The sequence below is a fragment of the Astyanax mexicanus genome, chromosome 12 (assembly GCF_023375975.1).
Source record: "Astyanax mexicanus isolate ESR-SI-001 chromosome 12, AstMex3_surface, whole genome shotgun sequence".
Lineage (NCBI taxonomy): Eukaryota > Metazoa > Chordata > Actinopteri > Characiformes > Acestrorhamphidae > Astyanax > Astyanax mexicanus.
Genome location: NC_064419.1, coordinates 1,369,884 through 1,390,457, shown reverse-complemented (window position 1 = coordinate 1,390,457; position 20,574 = coordinate 1,369,884). Strand labels below are relative to the sequence as shown.

General features: G+C 39.1%; 1 protein-coding gene across 1 annotated transcript in view; it reads left to right on the top strand.

Annotated features, from left to right (window-relative positions):
• med27 (mediator complex subunit 27) overlaps positions 1-17,232 on the top strand; it is a 79,373-nt gene extending 62,141 nt beyond the window's left edge. The window contains exons 6-8 of the mRNA XM_022670587.2: positions 6,942-6,983; positions 10,916-10,993; positions 16,780-17,232. Of these exons, the coding sequence (XP_022526308.1) occupies positions 6,942-6,983; positions 10,916-10,993; positions 16,780-16,914 (255 nt within the window). The 3' untranslated portion in view covers positions 16,915-17,232. The remainder of the gene's footprint in view (positions 1-6,941; positions 6,984-10,915; positions 10,994-16,779) is intronic.
• The last annotated feature ends 3,342 nt before the right edge of the window (positions 17,233-20,574 follow it).

Here is a 20,574-nt window from a genome sequence, read left to right as displayed (position 1 = left end):
GAACGACCATATATGTGGGTTTTTTTTTTTTTTTTTCCAGACGTCCTCTGATAAATAAATTACAGGCTAAATTATCTACTGTTTTTCTCTGAACTCTGAACTGTAATCGTGGTCCTCCAGTAATTTTAGTCCTGTCCAGACGTTCTCTAAGTTTCGTCTCCTCACGTTTAATAAAAGAGCAAAATAGCTATTTGTCCACTGTCCCGCACCGTGATTACTGTAAACTTTGGGTGCGCCACGGTTTCCACTGAGATCCACCTGAAAAAAACACAACAACGTGTGTAATTTAGAAAAAGGTAACCAAAAAATACAGTTGAAGAAACACCATTTTCGATCTGCTGGTTGTGACTCTTAGACAGTACGCTGCATTAGGATTAACCAACAGACTTCTTCTGAAGGAGGGATCTGTACCTACTGTACTAAATAATGAGCTTTACGCTTCTAATCACAGTTAAGCATTAACTAGCTTCACATCTCTGCTACCTAATACAAACTTTCTACTATCACACCATTTCTTCCCCTTAGAGTTCTTTCAGTTCTTTAGCTTCCGTGCTAATTTTTTTGACATGTTGATGTAATTCAGCGAGCTGCGAGTGAGGGTGATAAAAAGTGAAGTTTACAGTTTTGTTGTAATTGCCAGCTATAACCGTTATATCTGTGGGTTAATTAGGTACGTGTGTAAAGCGAGGGCCGTGGCTGAGCAGAGTGTTGGGGTGTTTTATAAACAGCAAAGCCTCATTTGTGGAGCTTATTCAGATTGTTTATGAATAACAATCGGCCGGACTCATTTGCGATTTCTGCATGTTGTGCTTATTAGTGCGGGATGGAGGGGGAGGAGACGAGCGAGGGGAGGGGAGAGGAGAGGGTTTAATGGCTATTTTGTTCTCTGTTTCCACAAGTAAGTTAAATTAATAATTTTTGTATAGTTCGGCCTGAGAGAGGAAGTGATGAGAGCAGGGTAAGCAGGCCTGGAGCGTGCATGCAGATGGTAGAGAGTGTGTGTGTGTGTGTGTTAGTGTGTGTGTGTGTGTGTTATTTATCCGAGGCTTGTTCACACCTCGTTGGAGCTTTCGCCTGCAGCCGTGTGGGTTTACCTGCAGGCCAGGTGCTTTACATCAGTGTTAGTCTGGGACTTGATGCTCTGATCTCAGCTCAGTTACATCTAAATACCTCATGACTTTAAAGCTGTGATGCACTGATACACACTCTCTTTACCTTGTTTAACCCTTACAGGTGTATCAGTTTACTATACTGTTTTTTTAACCAAAACATAAAAACTAACTACATATAATATTACATTGCATTTAGAGACACTTTTACCCAAGGCGACTTACAAATACTAAAGTACATAAAACATCCCAAAGACCTAGGATAGAGGAAGATTGCATAATTGTATTTTTTGCACTATAAGGTGCACTTAAAATCCTTTAATTTTTGTCAAAAATCATCAGTGCACCTTATAATCCTTATAATAATAATAATAATTATGTATAAATTCTACCAGTCAGTTATTAAGGACCAGTAAAGCCCCTCCACTGAAGTACAGTGTTATACAGGTGGGTTTTCAGTGAAGTTTCTCCAGCACTAAGCCTGGAGCACTATTAGCATTAGCATTACCCGCTAAGCACTAGCTCTTTTTCGCAGTTCAGAGATTTATTTCCTTTATTGTTGATTATTGATTACGGCTTACAGCCAATTAAAGCACAAAAATCAATCAGTGTCTCTGAAAATTGGAAAATGAAATCCACATCTCAATAAACCACTGATTTTTGGGTTTTTATTGGCTGATTAAGCCATAATCATCAATGTTTATAATAGAAGACTCTGTTTCACATTTTCAACTGAATTATTACTGAAATAAAGTAATGTGTCATTATTATTCTATTTTTTGTTTGTTTGTTTTTCGAATGCACTAGTATAACAAATCTACCTCTTCACACCTGAAGCTCTTAGAATTCAAGTAATTAACGCTTGATGAGTTCAGCACAGCTGTTACCTGAAAGCCTCCAGAATTCCAGGTAACTCTACCTCATAAAACTGTCTGAGAAAATGCAGCAGTAGAGACGTGCAAAACTGTCTCTATCTAAACAAGAGGAGCTACTTTTAAAAGAATATATAGTAAAAAATATATATAAAATTCGTATTCTGCTTTGTTTTTTGTTTTTGTCTCATAGTTTGGATGACTTTAGTATTAAACTACAATGCAGATCATTTTAAATAAATGCAGTAATAAGTAATGTAATGATTTAACTGATGATAAATAAGAAATGCACTGTATTCAGGATTAGATTGCAGTTTTTTAAGAGTTAAACAGTGTAAGACGTCTCCATTCAGCTCCGACCCGCGAGTTTGGATCTGATCTCTTAATCCTGCTGTGGGTTTTGTTGCAGGTGACTCAGATTTGACCTGGGCCGAGCGAATCGGGGCTTCTTATTGACGGGCTTTCAGCAGGCCCCGCCCACTTTTAGCCCCTTAAGCTTGTGGATCAGATCCTACCACTCCCAGCAGAGGCTGAAAAGGCAGGTTTATAGAACAGAGGAGAGAGAGAGAGTGAGACAGAGGGTGAACGGACGAGTGAGTGAGAGATAGCGATGGGCGAAGGAAAACTACACTATCAAAGTGGGGCTTCAAAGACTATCTCAGGCATCTCTTGGGTAATTTGTGATCCGGCATTCTCTCGACTTCAAAGGGCGTCAGTGTGTCGGAGTGTGTTGCGGGACAGTGGGGAGATGGGATCTGATTCCTCTAATAAACGCTGACACCGGCCCTGTTTGATATCAGATTCGGGGAACGTTTTGATTTGTTATCGCCTTTGAAACTGTTCTGATGACCTTCACACAACGGCCTGATTAGCAGAGGGTTTTCTCCCCCCCTCGCCACGCAGCGGGGTCCGGCCATCAACACACACACACACACACACACACACAGAGAGAGAGAGACATGTTACCGTCAAAACCTGCCTCATACTCAGTGATGTTCTCCCTGCTGAGATTTTTATTATATATATTTATTTTTTTCTTAAGAGTTTGATGCTCAGTTTCCCCTCTTCACCTGCCAATCAGACAAGACATGTTTAGGCCCAATCCCATTTCACCCCGTGGCAGAGGTGGAAAAAGTACTGAAAAATTGTAATTAAATAAAAGCACCTTTACTTTGCTAAAAATCTACTCGAGTAAAAGTTAAAACAAATTCAGTTTAAAATGTACTTTGAGTAAAAGTTACATAGTTACTTTTATGTATTTGATGTAAAAAAATAAATTAAAAAGTACAAATCATCAAATCATAAATTATATCGTTTTTTTAAATAAACTATTATTTCACATAATAATTTGGATCTTTCAGGCAGTTTTTGTTCAGACCCCCCCATAAAACATGTTCAAGAACAAGTGGCATAGGTTTCTATGATCCATGTATGAAGGGTTTCCCAATTCTTAGAGAAAGGATTTCACCTCTTCGTCTACAACTCTGTTGTACGGGGAAGGGTAAAACTTGAAAAACAAGGGGTAGGGATAAGTGGTAGGAGTGAATCAAGGAGTGAAATGGGATTGGGCCTAAGTGTTTATTTGGGAAACCTCCTCCCACACCAGCAGACTCAGGAACAGTTTCTTCCCTGAGGCTGTGATCATGTTGAACTCCACACTGTCATTTTATCTACATAACTGTAGATCTTTCCTTTTATACCACCCATTAGCTCTAAATGTCACAGGCACCTTTTACATATGCATTTAAATGTAAATAATACTGTATTTTTGCATTTTTGCTTAGATGCAAACTGCATTTCATTGGATTGTACTTGCACTCTGCCAGTGACATGAAAATAGACGACAGCACAGGATGTAGGATGGGTCCCTGAGAGTGTGTCTCAGAGAGTTCTGCACAATAGTATATAAAGATTATTGCAGAGTTATTAAAGCTTTATGTGAAAAAGCTCTTCTTCTTACACTGTATTTTTTTAATGTGAGTTTCTGACAGCTGGTCAGAATCCTTCACTTTCAACCAGATCCAGATTCGAACCACTGCACCGAATTTAAACATGCTAATCTCCGTCTCGTCTACCAGATTCTCTTATTTCACCAATTACATTCAGCCGCTGGACCATGGACCACTGGAGGAGGGTGCTGGTTCAGCCTGCGGTCGCTGGTCCAGAGCATGTTCTCAACATTTTACCAATTATCCACCCCAGCATTAAAAATCACAGAATCCCAGTCTATTACTCTTATTAAGAGTTTAGAGTTAAGAAAAGTAGAGATGGGCTAGTTTACATTAAGCTAATTGGTCCGTGGGGTTTGTTGGGCATGTTTGATGTTAAGGGCTGAGATGAGTGAGTGCTCAGTGGCGGTCCATGCCATCATTTTTAATTTTTTACTAAAAACATCTCTGGAAAAAAAAAAAATAAGAGAGCACTTAAAGATGGTGAGTTTCTTAGATTTTTTTTCCAGAATTAAAATCTCTGTAATATAATCTAAATATAAGAGGAAGATGGATGATCACAAACCATCAAACCACCAAGCTGAACTGGTTGAATGAATTTCTGCACCAGGAGTAAAGCAGCAGAAAGTTATCCAAAAGCAGTGTGTAAGACTGGTGGAGGAGGAAAACATAATGCCAAGATGCATGAATTAAAAACTGTGATTAAAAAAACAGGGTTATTCCACTAAATATTGATTTCAAAACTCTTAAAACTCTTAACTGAGGTCTGAAAGCTCTGCATCTTTTTTGTTATTTCAGCCATTTCTCATTTTCTGTAAATAAATGCTCTAAATAATAAGATTTTATTTGTAGTTTGGGAGAAATGTTGTCTGTAGTTTATAGAATAAAACAACAATGTTCATTTTACTCAAACATAAACCTATAAATAGCAAAATCAAACAGCAAAGTTGTGGCCATTCAGATCTACTCACCTCCTTAAAATAAAAAATGGTAATGCTGCTAAAGAAGGAGCATTAGTGTGGCACTAGTGAGAAAAGCCCTTAAAGGAAATAATAATTGTGGTTGGTAGATCAGCATGTCAGTCAACTGCGGAGCTTCAAAAGTGGCAACGGTAATCAGGGAAACTCTGCAACTCTCTGCTGCTTAACAGCAGAACTGAGCTTTTAGAACAACTAAAAACTGAAAATGAGCAAAATCAAAGAAACTAAATTCAGATTTAGAAATTAAAACTAAAGTGGTCTCTTAATTAAATTTTTTTTCCAGAGCTTTATTTGGGAGGTTAAGTGAGAGTTGATGCACTTTCTTAAATTGGTCTGAATAACAAACAAACAGAATAATAAATAAGAAGAATAAAAACCAAACTAAACCATTCTGAATAAGTGCGCTGTCTCTGTGGAACTACTGGTAAGATTGATTTGCTGTTTCTTCGGCTGAAATTCGCCGTGCCGGTGCGCAGTAGGTCTGAGTATAACAGCTTTTCTCCTCTTTTCTGCTGTAGAGTTTTACAGCAGCCCGGTCTGTCCGTCCCGTTTATTTCCTGCCTCTTTTGTATCCAGCGCTATTATTCCCTGATGTGTTTTATGGGCTTGTTGAGGATGTGAGTAATAAGTGGCTGGTCTAGCACATTCACACTGCTGGCTGCTTTGCCAAGCTGTCACAGCACAGCCTGCAACTGCATCAATACCGGCTGAGGAGCCGTCACTTAGCTGATATCATTATCTTATTATTGATGTCTTTCTGTGGATGATGGCCTTATTCATTTATGTATTATGTTTCCTGTAACTCTTCATGTAAAGCTCTCCTTCACATCATTATATCGCTGATACAGTAATGGAAGCGAGCGTAGCATCAATATGAGATTGTCTAAATTCTGCTCGGTGGCGTGGATTAAACCTGCAAGAACTCTCACTAGTAAAGCAGGTCGAGGCCTAAAAATGGCTTTATTGTAGTTCATTTTCTGTAGGCTTGTCGCAATTATTGCATTGCTGACTTATCATACAGTTAATAAAAATGACGTGGCCCAGGTGTGGCCCGCAAGCATGAAACATCTGGCCTGTGACGTTGTTTGAACTATAATGAACGATAATAAAAATATAAAAAATAAAATGCTTCTCTGGTGAGCTTTTGTTTACATGCCTCCCCTCTCCCTGTTGAGCTTGGCGTGACTTTAATTTCCGCCCGTTCTCGTTTTTTTTCCCGTTCTCTGGCTCCCGGTCTCCTTATAAGAGCTTTTTTTCCCGACTGTGTGCCAATTCACTAGCCGGGGCAGTGGTAGTGTATTTGACAGCAACTCTGACGACACGAGTTCGATCCCGCGTGAGGATCGGTTATTTATTTATTTTATATTGGATTTACCTGCTTTGGGATCAACTGTTCTGCAATTGGGTTCAACAACCCTCTTGGCTGGACTTCTGTTCAAACTTCTTTTTTATATATATATTTTCTTATATTATAAGTTATTAAAGCACTTATCGCAATAAATCCTGGGACAATATTTCGTCCATTGAAAAACAGAAATCGTGACAGGCCTATTGTTGTAAAAGACCATATATGGGATATTATAAATTATTATATTCGTCTCTTAAATCACAATATATTCCACTGTGTTTTATTATCAAGTCTAAAGTCAGTGCAGTTTTGTTTTCCCACAAAATCTTACAGCACTTCATACCTTCCTGAAATGTGGATTTCATTTTCCAGCAGGATTTGGAACACTGCCCACACTGAGTACCAAAAGTACCAATTCAAATTTTCTGAGACACAGATTTTTGAGTTTGATAATTTAATCTAGACAAATGACATAATTAACCATAGCAACAGTGCTTTCAGTGAATTCAGTGAACTTTATTGATCTTGAAAAGTTTGGTATTGTGAAAAAAAAACATGTCTTTGTTGGTCAGTGTCATTTTTGCATTGTTTTATTTTATTTATTCATTTTTTCATAAGGTTACTAATTAAGTTTTTTTTGTTTATATAAAACTGAAACTTGTTTTTCCCCTGTTTTTTTTCAGCTGGATATCTGGTCCAAGTCCAACTACCAGGTCTTTCAGAAGGTGAGTAGATCTGCATGGCCACAGTTTAGGCATCCAGCCTAATTATGCATCTTTTAATAGCTTACAAGGTGGGGGATTCACTATTGCAGGGGGGATAGTGCACTAATCCCCTCTTCTCTGTGTGTGTGTGTGTGTGTGTGTGTGTGTGTTTGGTCATTAGTTACTGCAACCTTGTGAAGAAGCATATTTTGAGCTGTAATACGTTTTAAGTCAGCTCTGATAGGCACACAGCGGTGTGTGTGTGTGTGTTATCCTGGTCTAGCCTCCTGCAGTATTCTGGTGTGAGGGGCTTTAATCATTTATCTGTGGAACGGTACAGTAGCCTTAATTAGATCTCCATCTCTCATCCTGATGGAGCTCACGTTTCCCTCGGCTTCACCCGAACCCCGCCCGCCTTTTATCCCTCAAACATCATCTGTCTTTGTGTTTTTGATTTCATTTTACTCCAAACCACTTTCCCTACATTTCTCCAAACCCACCACCACCCACAACCACCACCACCACCACCCACCACCCACAACCACCACCACCACAACCACCCACCACCCACAACCACCCGAAACATCTGGGTTGGAGTTTCTGCCTCTCTCTTCCTTTTATGTTCCTCCCTCTCAGAATCTCATTATACTGGAATTAAAGCCCAGGAAGCCTCTGGGCAGATGGAGAGAAGAGATCTGCACTGTGCTTACACCTGAGAGAGAGAGAGAGAGAGAGACTGAGAGAGAGAGAGAGAGAGAGGGACTGAGAGAGAGAGAGAGAGAGAGACTGAGAGAGAGAGAGAGAGAGAGAGAGAGATGGAGAGACTGAGAGAGAAACTAAGAGAGAGAGCGAGAGAGAGAGACGGAGAGAGAGAGAGACGGAGAGAGAGAGACGGAGAGAGAGAGAGACGGAGAGAGAAACTAAGAGAGAGAGAGACTGAGAGAGAGACTGAGAGAGAGACTGAGAGAGAGAGAGAGACTGAGAGAGAGACTAAGAGAGAGAGAGAGACCAAGAGAGAGAGACACTGAGAGAGAAAGAGAGAGATGGAGAGAGAGAAAGAGGGGACATGGGGAGAAAGAGCAAGCTGGAGAGGAAAGGAGATATGAGGAGAGATATGATAGAGAGAGATAAGGGAGAAAAAGTAAAGATGCAGAGAGATGGAGGGATGGAAAAAGTGGGAGGGTGAGGAAATGAATTATTGTAATTGTATATATTATATTAATTGTATATATGTAATCTTTCTTTTAATTATTTGTTATTAATTATTATTATTATTGTTTGTTTTCTGTTTTATGCTTTGGCAATAGTGTTGACTTTTACATTCATGCCAATAAAGCACTGTTGAATTGAAAAAATGAAAGGAAGAGAGGAGAAATGGGGAGACTTGTGGAGAGATATGAAGAGAAGCAGATGTGGGATGAGAAATTGTTACAGAGAAGGAGAAGAGCAAAAGGGAGATGCTGGGAGAGAGAAACGGAGAGAGATGGAGAAATTAGAAGAGTGATAGAGAGATATGGAGAGGAAAAGGAACATGGAAGAATATGGGGGTAAGATGGTTGGAGAGAGAGGGAGATATTGAGAGATTGAAGGATATATAGCGAGAAAGGGTGAGAAATGTGTAGATTTGTGTAGAGATATACAGTAGAGAGAGAGAGAGATGTGGGAGGAGAGATTGAGAGAGACAGATAGACAGATGGAAATGAGATGGTAATATATATGCACAGAAATCAGGATTGAAAGACATATCTTAAGGGGATAGAGAGAGAAAGAGAGATAATGGTGATAGATGGTGAGAGAGACAGAGAGAAGTAAATGAGATGATGATTATGGTAAGAAAAGGAAAAGAAGGGATGAGAGAGAAAGAAAGCGTCTGTGTGAGACTGAGAGAGAGCGAGTGACAGCAACCAACTTACTGAGAGAAAAAGAAGGGCAGAAGAGACAAAGAGAGAGAGGGGAGAGGTGAGAGACCTGCGAGAGATTGACAGACAGAGCGAGAAAGAGAGAGAGAGAGAGAGAGAGAGAGGAGACTGACAGCGAGAGAGTGACTGCAACTCACTTGGAGAATAAGAAAGAGAGTTTTCTTTACAGGAGAAAAAGAGAGAAAGAGCGTCTGATTGGGTCTCACATCTGGAGGCATTGATCAAAGGGGAATATCTGTTTATTTCTTTATTTATTATTTATTCACCTGCTCTGAATGCTAACTCATACCTGGCCTCCTAAAAAAACAGAGGAGGAGGATCCCTTCTTCTCGTCTTCTCCTCCCAGCTGTCACTTCGTTCCCTCGTTCGCTGAATTAGACCTCCCCTCGGCTCGGCACGCGCCTGGAAAACAGTTTTGTGATGGTGTGAACAGAGTAAAGCCGAGCAGGACGTGATGTAATGCTGCTGAAAACATGAGCGGCCGGGTTAAAGTGGCCTGTCGCGCTCGGAGGATGATGACAGTGCAGTGAAAGTGCGGAAAGAGATGTAGAAGAATGAAAGTGCTCACTTGTAGCCCCCCACGACAATTCCATTAGTGACGGGAGATGAGAGGCTGGAGGAAGTAATAAGAGGATGGTGAGCTTTTGGGAAATGAAACCGTGCTGTTAATCTCTGCGTAGGTGGGATGGATTGAAATCGGGCTTATGGTTTGATCAGGACGTCTATATGACCATGTCCTTTCAAGTTCAGACCCTTTTTTTTTTTCTTTAAATGCACTGTGATGCATTCGATTTGGTAACGGTTAAAATCACAACAGAAAAAACAGAATCAGCCAGTACTGCATTAAAAAAAAACCTTGAAACTACCAGATGACCATTTAGAATAGGTCTATTTTCTTTAAAAAAACATGTTCACGAAGTTCTTTGCACAAAATTACTCTCACATAAAGATAAAGATCTCACCAAGATAAAGATTCTCGCCAGTTTCAGTCTCTAAATGGTACAAGAAAAAATAGTTTAGTTTATGCTTGCGATAGAAAAACAAAACTCATTATTTAAAAGTTCCTCTGCTGATAAGCCACTGGCAGTAGGTACAGATCCCTCAGTCAGACGAAGTCTGCTGGCTAACAATAATACTGTGTACTGTCTAAAGTTATAGAAGCATATAATTCCTGACACTAAATTGCTCTTGCAGTGTTTCAAGTGACTTAAAACTGTATCAGAGTTAAAATCATAGCTTGGAATTGCCCCATTCTACCCTTTAAATACGCCTGGTTTACTTCCTTAAAACTGCCCAGTTCAACTCATAGAAATTGCCTTGTTCAACCCTTCGATTCTACCCAGTTCAGTTCTTTAAAATCGCCTGGTTTGGTTCTTTGAAATTGTCCAGTTTAACACCTTAAAACTACCCCATTATGCTTCTTGAAAACAGGTTTATTTCCTTGAAGTTGCCTCATTGAACTCCCCAAAACTCCTTAAAATTGCCTTGGTCAACTCTTAGAAACTTGTTCAGCTGCTAGAAACCACCTTGTTTAACTCATTTAAACTGCCTTGTTCAACTTCTTGAATCTACCCTGTTCAGGTTCTTAAAACCACCTGGTTTAGTTTCTTAAAACTGCACCATTGATCTCCTTGTGCAACCCTATTTAACCGGTTCAACTCCTTAAAATCGCCTGGTTTAATGTCTTGAAGTTGAAGTTTAATGTCTTGAACCCTGTTTGGCTACTTAAAATGACCATTTAACTTCATGAAACTGCCTTGATATACCCCTTAAAACTGTCACATTCTACTCCTTGATATTATCCCATTCATTTCCTTAAATTTGCCCAATTCAACTCATTGAAACCAAACTGTTAAATTTCTACATATTGCACAGTTCAGGTCATTTTCTCTGTGTTCCAACAAGCAATTGTATGTTTACGTGAAAATGTGTATGAGTGCATCTTTAACAGAGAAAATACAGGAATTATTTTATGTGTAAAATGAAAGAATAAAAAAAAATTAACCCCCTCGTCTCTGTTGTTTTCCTCTCCAGGTGACGGATCATGCCACCACGGCTCTTCTGCACTATCAGCTTCCTCAGATGCCGGATGTAGTGGTGCGCTCCTTCATGGTGAGTTCTTCCTGGTGATTTTAATTATAGCAGCCGGTGCTCTTTATCCACACTCTGCTCTTCTTCTGTCCTCACTGTGCTTCTGTCTAGAGTCTCAGTGCTCTTCTCTGTCACCTCACGAGTTTCATTACATAAGCTTTATTAAGTTCATAATTAATATATTAAATGTATAGGTTGTTTTACCATTCCTGCTAATGGATTTATTATTACAGCAGTCTGAAACATGCCTGTATTGTTCATAAAGTCTATGGGTTCCATATCAGCCCCAAATATGAATGTCACTGATCCATTCTTTAGTTCATCTAATAAATTTAGCTTAATAACAAAAAACACATACATTAAAAAAATAAAATAAAATAGACATAAAACTAGAAAACAGTAACAAAAAAAAGGTTTGAAGGACATAAAAAAGTTTGATTTGTTTTCTGATAAAAAAATATTGGATAAATGTGCCAATTTTATGGTTTTATTCACTATATATATATATATATAGATTTACTTTTTTTAGATTTTTTAGTAATGTTTCTCATCAGACATGATTTTTTAAAATGTGATTCTTTAATAGAAATCCTATAGATATAGACTATTTATCTCAAAAATCTTGAAATACCCTCCTGTTAACTACAGTTTAGAGTTGTCAGAGTGAAATCTGTTCAGAATGGTGTGAATGAAGAGTGCAACATGGAAGAAGTGTAGTTAGCTAGTTAGGTATAAAAGGAAAAGTGTGAATTTGATATAAAAATCATGGTTTTAGGATAATGAGCTAGACAACTTGACAACCGTAACAAAACGAAAGGTTTGAAGGACATACAAAAAAAAAGTTTGATTTGTATTCAGGAAAAAAATGGTTAAAGGGGACATGAAACACTTCAAGTATTTAGTATAATTCACAAGATGTATTTTCACTCTAACAAATTTTATAAGTTTAACAGTTGTCAGTGAAGCGGAATTAAAATAATAAGCAATCTAAATGTCATTTTTTTAAGTAAGGGCAGCGCCATCTTGTCCCAGCGCTGAAAGTGACGTCACGAGGTTGGTTCTCGCACGCCTCACTACTATAATCTATGAGAATACTGTAATTTAGCTCCTCAATAAATAATAAAATCCAAACCAAAACTCAATGCAGAGCGGGGGAGCACTTTTGTATTGCCCCTGTGTGTAGTAATACTGGGAGTAGTGAATTTTAATAGGGTGAGGAATGAGAAATATTTACTTTCACTTTCATACCTTCAGTGGGGCTCGCAGCGCTGAAGCGTGAGAATCCTCCGGTTAGCTGCTAGGGGTTAGTGGCGAGCACTTTCTAGACCAGGACTATGTGAAGGAGAGGGGTTTGAGTCAGGAGCATTAGCGCCGGATAAATAAGCTGAAGTCCGAGGCTTTTTTCCTCCGTTTTTTATTTTTCCTCTGATCAGCTGGAATGTACAGACCGTCCGACTGATGGTAATGTTACTATGAGAGCAGCAGCTGTGAGCCGCACCAGCCAAACAACACGCTCACCCAGCAGAACAGCGAGAGGTACCGTTACCGAAAATCTAGATAAAATGACAATTTAAAGATAACATAGCTAGCGTTAGCTACTTAGCTAGCTATCTTATTCTAGCTAGCCAACGCTAGCTAACTAGCTAACACTAACTAGATGAAGCTAAGTAACCCAGTAAGCTTTCTAACTTCTAAACTGAACGGTTTATCAACCAAACAGCGCCTGGATGTTTCAATATCCACTTAAATCATGTTCGTTTCATTCAGTCTTAATGAACTCTGGACTTTGCATGTTAAATAGCTAAATGTATATAAAATAGCTGGTTAACTGGATGGTAGTACCTGCTGTGGACGCGCTGCAGGGTTCTGCACGGCTCCACGTAGAGAGAGAATAAACACTCCCAAAACGTCTCGCTCTCAGAAAAGCATCTCAAAAGTTCTGCTCAGGTTTATACAGGAAAGATCTCTGAGCAAATGCTCCATGTTAGCCTAGTTTAGCTTCGTCTTCATCCATAATCTCGACAAACAATAAGCTCTTTTCCTCTAGCTATATGCCTGGGATCTTAAACCAACCAACCTCGTGACGTCACCAGTGCTGCACGGGCAACATGGCGGCGCCCTAGCTCAAACGTAACAAACATAAATATATTATAATTTAGTGTGTAAACATTTTATATAAAAAAATCCCCCCCAAATAAATTCCATTATATTTAATACCTTAGAAAACTTGTACAAACTGAAATGTTTCATGTCCCCTTTAAATAAGCCAATTTTATGGTTTTATTCACTATATTTTAACAGTTGCACTTTTACTTTTTAGATTTTTAGGAATGTCTCATCATTTTTATGTCATTCTTGAATAGAAATGCTCAAGATATAGACTATTTATCTCGAAAATCTTGAAATGCCCTCCTGTTAACTACAGTTTAGAGTTGTCAGAGTGAAATCTGTTCAGAATGGTGTGAATGAAGAGTGCAACATGGAAGAAGTGTAGTTAGCTTCTTAAGTCTAAGAGGAAAACTGTAAATTTGTTAAATATATTTGGTGATATCGTGGTTTTAGGATATGTATGAATATATAATGATGAGCCCAGTGTCTGGTCAGGTTTTAAATAGTGCACACTATTTGGTCTGCTGAAGACAACAAGGACAGGAGCGATTGATCACAGCCTCTCTCTCTCAGATCAATTCAGAGCTATTCCCATCATGCCCTTCCCTCCTCGCCACATTTAAACCTCTTAAATCCAGCTCCATAGCTCACAGTCGCTCATCCTCACCCTGTCTGTCTGTCTGTCTGTCTGTCTGTCTGTTAGTTAGAGCTGCCAGAACCCTGGTCATTGGTTTTGGCTTGGAGTTCTTTTTTCTCATTTCTATTCCAATTCCCCCCAAATTTATACGGCCAATTACACCCCACCCCTCAATCACTAGGGGGGTAAAGACTAGCACACGCCTCCTCCGACACATGTGAAGTCAGATTCCGCCTCTTTTTATACTGCTGCTAACACTTGGAGGAAAACGCAGCGACTCGGTTCTGATACACCTGCTCACAGATGCAGCCTTGTGCTGATCCACATCACCCTAGGAGTGATAAGGGGAAAGAGAGAGCGCCATCTACTGAACTGTACCCACCCAGAGAGAGAGCAAGACCAATTGTGCTCTCTCTGGTGATGGCAAGCTGCATGAATGGGATTCGAACCAGCGATATCAGCTTGAAGCGCTTTTTGGAAGATGCATATATAGATAAAAGTATCGGAGAGCCTGTTTAATACTTGTTTCTTCTCATTCAATGTGTTTTTTTAAGGGCTGTCAACGATAAAGCGCTAACGCATGTGATTAATTCGAAATCAGTAACGCACTATTTTAACTATTTTTTTAACTATTAATGACGCCACCAAGTTTGACCCTAACTTCTGCTGTAATCTACCTGAAGCAGTGTCGGCGCTTCCAATGGGGAGACAGCACAGTTTATGTAGGGTTAAGAAGTTCAGGATGCGCTTGTTTTCGACTGATGTGCAAAATATATCATACAGGAGCTCGGCTGGAGCAGCACTCACAGTTCACTGGATCTCTCTCTCTCTCTCTCTCTCGGACTCTGGCTGCTGATGACTGATCCAGCATGACCCAGGTTTTGAAGCAGCGATCCTCAATATTAAAATCTGCAAAAACTATTGTGGTCTTGTCCATATTTTGTACAACAATTTAAGATTGTAATTTTTTGACCGGCCTGGTAACAGATATTGATCATTTTTATAGTTTTTTTAAAGTGTGTAAATTAACAGCAGCAGCTTCACCCAGCAGTACTTTTATCTAAACTGCTCCAGTTCCTTTAGAAGGGTTATTTTTAGTGTGGTGAGGGGCGGGTTCGGGCCGGGGCTCGTGCCGGCGGGGGGCGGAGCCGGTCAATGGGTGCTGACAGGGGAGAGTAAATACTCAGTGGGCTGTGAGGGTCAGTGGAGCCGGACGGGGAAGTGAGCATCTGCGGCACACCTGCTCTAAATCAATGGAGCGTTAGAGTGTGTGTGTGTGTGTGTGTGTGTGTGTGTAGTGTGTGTGTGTCCTGCTGGGTGGACCCCAGGTACCGTACTACACTCATACTGAGCTCATGCCAATTCAATGAGGCGGTCAGTGGAGTGTAAAGGTGTTTCTCTGGAGTTAAGAGGGTTTTTCCAGTTCAGGGTCAGGATTTAGCTTTAGTTCTTTACTGGGTGAACTGGGAATTCACACTGTAGATGCACAGGGATCTGGAGTCAGACAGGATGTGAAGTTTGTAATCTTTTTATTTTTATTTACTTTTTATTTTTAAGAGACACTTTCCACTTGCAACATGATCTCCAATAATATATCAAATATTACATGTACATTTATGGCATTTACATTTACAGCATTTAGCTGAAACTCTTATTCAGAGTAGAGCTTAGATCAGGCCCAAAACATCCAGCCCGACCTGCCCCGCCCTGTCATTTTGAGCCAGAGCCTGATTTAAACCCAACATGTTGTTTAGTAAGTAAAGTGTTAAAACTGAGCTGTTTTAATAAGGGAAATTTGTTCAGAATGATGTTAATTCACATTGCAACACTAAAGAAGCATAGACCTATAATTTAATAAAAATGTTTATGAAGAACAGATCTCTGAAAAATTACAACACCAACAATGAGGCGTGCAGAAGTGCAGTGTTCACTGTTCATGAAAAACCTGAAAAAAATACATGGAATTTGAAAACGGCTATTTCCAGTCGTGGATAAAGTTTTGTAAAAGTCATGGAATTGTTTGTTTTTCAGTTTATCGAAAAAAATATATATATTTTGAGCTACAAATACATCAGTCATTGGAACTACTATAGTATATCGATATTAATTTGGTTTGATTTATTTGATTTCTGGTTTTATTGCTCATGTCTGCGCTGACGTTTTGGTCATGAAAAATCGTGTGGTCATGAAAAGTTGTCTTAAAAGCCTGAAAAAGTCATGAAAATTCATGGAAATGTACTGGTTAAAACGTGTAAAACCCCTGAAAACACAGAATAGAAGAATTTCAACAACTAATTGAACCAGCCAATCAGCTGTCAGCTCATCCTCACAACTTAAACGTTACATGATGTTGATCTGCTCTGTCTCTCTCTGTCTCTCTCTCTCTCTGTCTCTCTCTCTCTGTCTCTCTCTGTCTCTCTCTCTCTCTCTCTGTTTCTCTCTGTGTCTCTCTCTGTCTCTCTCTCTCTGTCTCTCTCTCTCTCTCTGTCTCTCTCTCTCTGTCTCTGTTTCTCTCTGTGTCTCTCTCTGTCTCTCTCTCTCTGTCTCTCTCTCTCTCTCTCTCTCTCTCTCTGTCTCTCTCTGTCGCTCTCTCTCTCTGTCTCTCTCTCTGTCTCTGTCTCTCTCTCTCTCTCTCTGTCTCTCTCTCTCTCTCTGTCGCTCTCTCTCTCTCTCTCTCTGTTTCTCTCTGTGTCTCTCTCTGTCTCTCTCTCTCTCTCTGTCTCTCTCTGTCGCTCTCTCTCTCTGTCTCTCTCTCTCTCTGTCTCTGTCTCTCTCTCTCTCTCTCTCTCTCTCTCTCTCTCTCTCTCTCTCTCTCTCTCTCTCTCTCTCTGTCTCTCTCTCTCTCTCTCTCTCTGTCTCTCTGTCTCTGCCTCTCTCTCTGTCTCTCTCTGTCTCTCTCTCTCTCTCTCTCTGTCTCTCTCTCTCTCTCTCTCTCTCTGTCTCTGCCTCTCTCTCTGTCTCTCTCTCTCTCTCTCTCTCTCTCTCTCTCTCTGTCTCTCTCTCTCTCTCTCTCTCTGTCTCTGTCTCTGCCTCTCTCTCTGTCTCTCTCTCTGTGTGACAGACGTGGCTCAGGAGTTACATCAAACTGTTCCAGACTCCGTGTCAGCGCTGTGGCAAGTTCCTGCAAGACGGCCTCCCGCCCACATGGAGGGACTTCCGTACCTTAGAGGCTTTTCACGACACGTGCAGACAGTGAATCAGAGCCGCACTGAGGGGGACGGGTGGAAATACAGCCGAGATAACTGACCAGAGGACCTGCTGAACCTCCATCAACACCTGGAGACGGGAAATCATCAAAATCATAAATATTATTTCATGATATAAACTGGTATTCAGATACTCTTACACTATACAGGTGCATCTAAGTTCAAAGTTATCAAAGTTAATCAAAGTTATTTTATTTCAGTAATTCAGATTGTCAAAATGTGAAACTCATATATTATATAGATGTATTAAACACAGAGTGATCTATTTTAAGTCTTTATTTATTTTATTGTTGATGATTATGAAGCTTACAGACAATAAAGACCCAAAAATCAGTGTCTCAGAAAATGTGTGTATTATTCATAAGACCAGTTGGTACTTTTAGCAGTGTGGGCAGTGTGCCAAGTCCTGCTGGAGAATGAAATCCACATCTCCATAAAAGTGGTGTCTCTACTCTTCCTCCAGACTCAATTATTGTTCAATTATTCTATAGTCTTTTATTTTACAAATGAAAAATTGTAATTGTAAAATGTTGATGATCAGTGATGGTTTGGAGAGTCATGTCCATCATCTGCTGGTGTTGATCCACTGTGTTTTATTATCAAGTCTAAAGTCAGTGCAGTTTTGTTTTCCCACAAAATCTTACAGCACTTCATATCTTACATCTGAACCTTTATGTAGATGCAGATTTCATTTTCCAGCAGGACTTGGCACACTGCCCACACTGCCAAAAGTACCAATTGGTCTTATTTAAATTCTAATTTTCTGAGACACTGATTTTTGGGTTTTCATTGTCTGTGAGCTTCATAATCATCAACAATAAAATAAATAAACAAGTAAAATAGATCACACTGTGTTTAATACATCTATATAATATATGAGTTTTACTTTTCTTTTGCCGATACCATTAGAAAATGTATCACGATTCAATTAAATATCTTTATATTGCCCAGCTCTAGCTGATGCATCCTATTCTGGTGCAACATGTGAACAACAGTGCAGCATTTTTACCTGATGTGCAGGCATCGTGTACCTGTTCTAGAATCTGAATGATTATCTCAGTAGCTTTTGGTTTACTGGCTGTTTTTGATTCTTTAAGAAGGTTTTGGACTTTATATCATTTATATCAGTAAACCTGAACTCACCTGAACTCCAGACTTACGTTTTTCACTCTGCTCACTTCACTCACACAAACTCGTGTCCTACTTTTTTTACTCTTTTTTTTTTTTTTTACTCTTAGTTTCGCAGCTTTTCTACCTAAAAGACGCTCAGTCATGCAGCACACTTTGTTTTTTTGTGTTTTTTTTTTGTTGTTTTTTTGTTGTTGTTGTTGTTTGTGAGCGGTGTTTTAGTTCCATTTAGAAAGAAAAGTCGCTCAATATTTCATGATCCTCCCTTGAAATGTTTGTGTTATTTTATAATAAAATGAAGCGCCACTGAATGAACTGGGTCATAACCTGCTTGTGTTCTTCTGTCACTGCTCTCTCTCTCTCTTTCTCTCTTTCTCACTCTCTCTCTCTCTCTCTCTCTTTCTCTCTCTCTCTTTCTCTCTTTCTCTCTCTCTCTCTCTGTATGATTGATTAGATTATTTTTTTGTCTTGTTTCTTTTGATACAATAAACTTCAACAAGTGTGTTTTTCAATCTTTCCTTGTTTTTTCTTTGTGTTTTGTCTTTTTTAATATGCTAATACACTGCGTTCCAAAATATTATTATGCAAATGATATATTTCCCTGATTTTCCTAAATGGTCGATGCAAATGACAGTCATTATAATAAAAGGCATTTTAATATTTTCATACTGTTTTTAAAGGCATTGCGCTTGTTGTATCTACTATTTGACGCTTTTCAGCAGCAGAGATCCTTTTTTCTTTCTCATATTGCTTGAAACCTGTGGCCTGCTAAACAATAATGTGGAACATCCTTCTTAAGTAGTTTTCCTAAACGAAAATTTTTATAATCACAGGTATCTGAGATTGATTTCAATGATCCAAAAAACCATGAGACACAACCCTACGGACGGATTTTATGCCCAAAATCTCACCTTGTGTTCTCAGCTTAATTACTCAGAAATCCCTTCACACATAAACATAATCCATATATGGTTAGAAAGGGCGGAGCTTACACTTTCTAAAAATAGAGATCACATCCCAGTGCGGTAAAGCTAAATCTACAAGAAACCCATTGAGAGAAAAACACCTAAAAAAGTGAAAAATCTCCTTCCCCAACCAATATTATTTACCTTTAGTGCTTCAAACATATTTATATGATGTTTCAAACCAAATAATATCAGTAAATAAAGACTCAAAAGTAAGTAAAAGTGTGAAACTACCTGCTTTACTCAAACTAAAGCTAGGTATGGTGTGCGCACTACTTTATATAGTTTTTATTTTACTTGCACATTTTTACTAAGTAGTTATTTTGCACTTTTTTTTTTTTTGACTAAAAAAATGTTTACATGTTTGTATATACTGTAGTTTTCTTTGTGTGTCCTGATATATATAAAATACTGAAAGGTATAGGCTGCTCTGAGTGTCAGGTTTTTAGTATCTACATGTATCCTAGAGGTGTGATTATTGATTATCAAGAAAAATAAGAAAATAACTCCGCCTGATGCTGTTTCTCCATGTATTTTATCAAATCAGCCAATAATAATCCATGTAATGAACTCAAATCAATATTCTTATGCTTTTTACACTCATTTACACTCTAGTCTAACCATTTTTGAAAATATATCTTAGGTGTAAATATATTTAAAGTCTATACATTCAAAAATAAGTAAAAAATAATAATAAAAAACAGGCGCTTGGTCAAATTTTGACTTAATCATGATCAGTTTCAGGAAAATATAACAATTCTGCTTCCTTTTACATTTTAAATGATGATATTTTTGAGCAGCCGTATGTCTTCTGGAGGTAAAGAGATCAGGGCATGTGTCTGTCTGATATAATTACTGTGTTATAACACCTGAAAAAGAGGAACTGAAAACAAAAAAGGAGAAAAAACACACCAAAACAGCCTAGAGTTCAAAGGGTTAATTGCAAAAAAACAAAAAGAATTATCTTTGTCATTTTGCATGAAGGAGTCGCTTCATTTTAGACGTTTTTTCCGTGCAGATTTTTGCTAGAATTGCTTGTTTTTTGCTGTTTCTGAGCTTTTTTGCTTCAGTGCCGCAGCATCAGCAGCAGCTTGTGTTTTTATATTACTTTAATACGTAAAAGTAAAAAGCAACAAACGTCCACAGATTCAGGGTCCAAACACGCGACGGCACCTGGAGACTCGCGCTCAGGAGTTAAGTGCATTCTTACAGCCGGGTGACCTAGAAATTATGCCCCCTCTCTCCACGTCATACATAATTTACACCAAGGTGACAAACTAAAGCCGGGTTTTCTCAGGCAGCCGCTGTTCGGCCGCTATCGCTTTATGAGCCGCGGAGCCGCGTTAGCTCAGAGGCTCACGACGCGCGTGACCTTACTGTACGTGACCGGCTGAATTATTGATCGTGTTTTTGTTTAACGCGGAGACGCCCGCGGGGTGAAGCGGCTGATCACCTGATTACTGATTACACTGATGGGAAATACATGCAATAAGCAATGTCTGGAGTTTATTAAATATAACCAGAGATGTATAGTAAAAAAAAAAGTAGTTCAGAGTA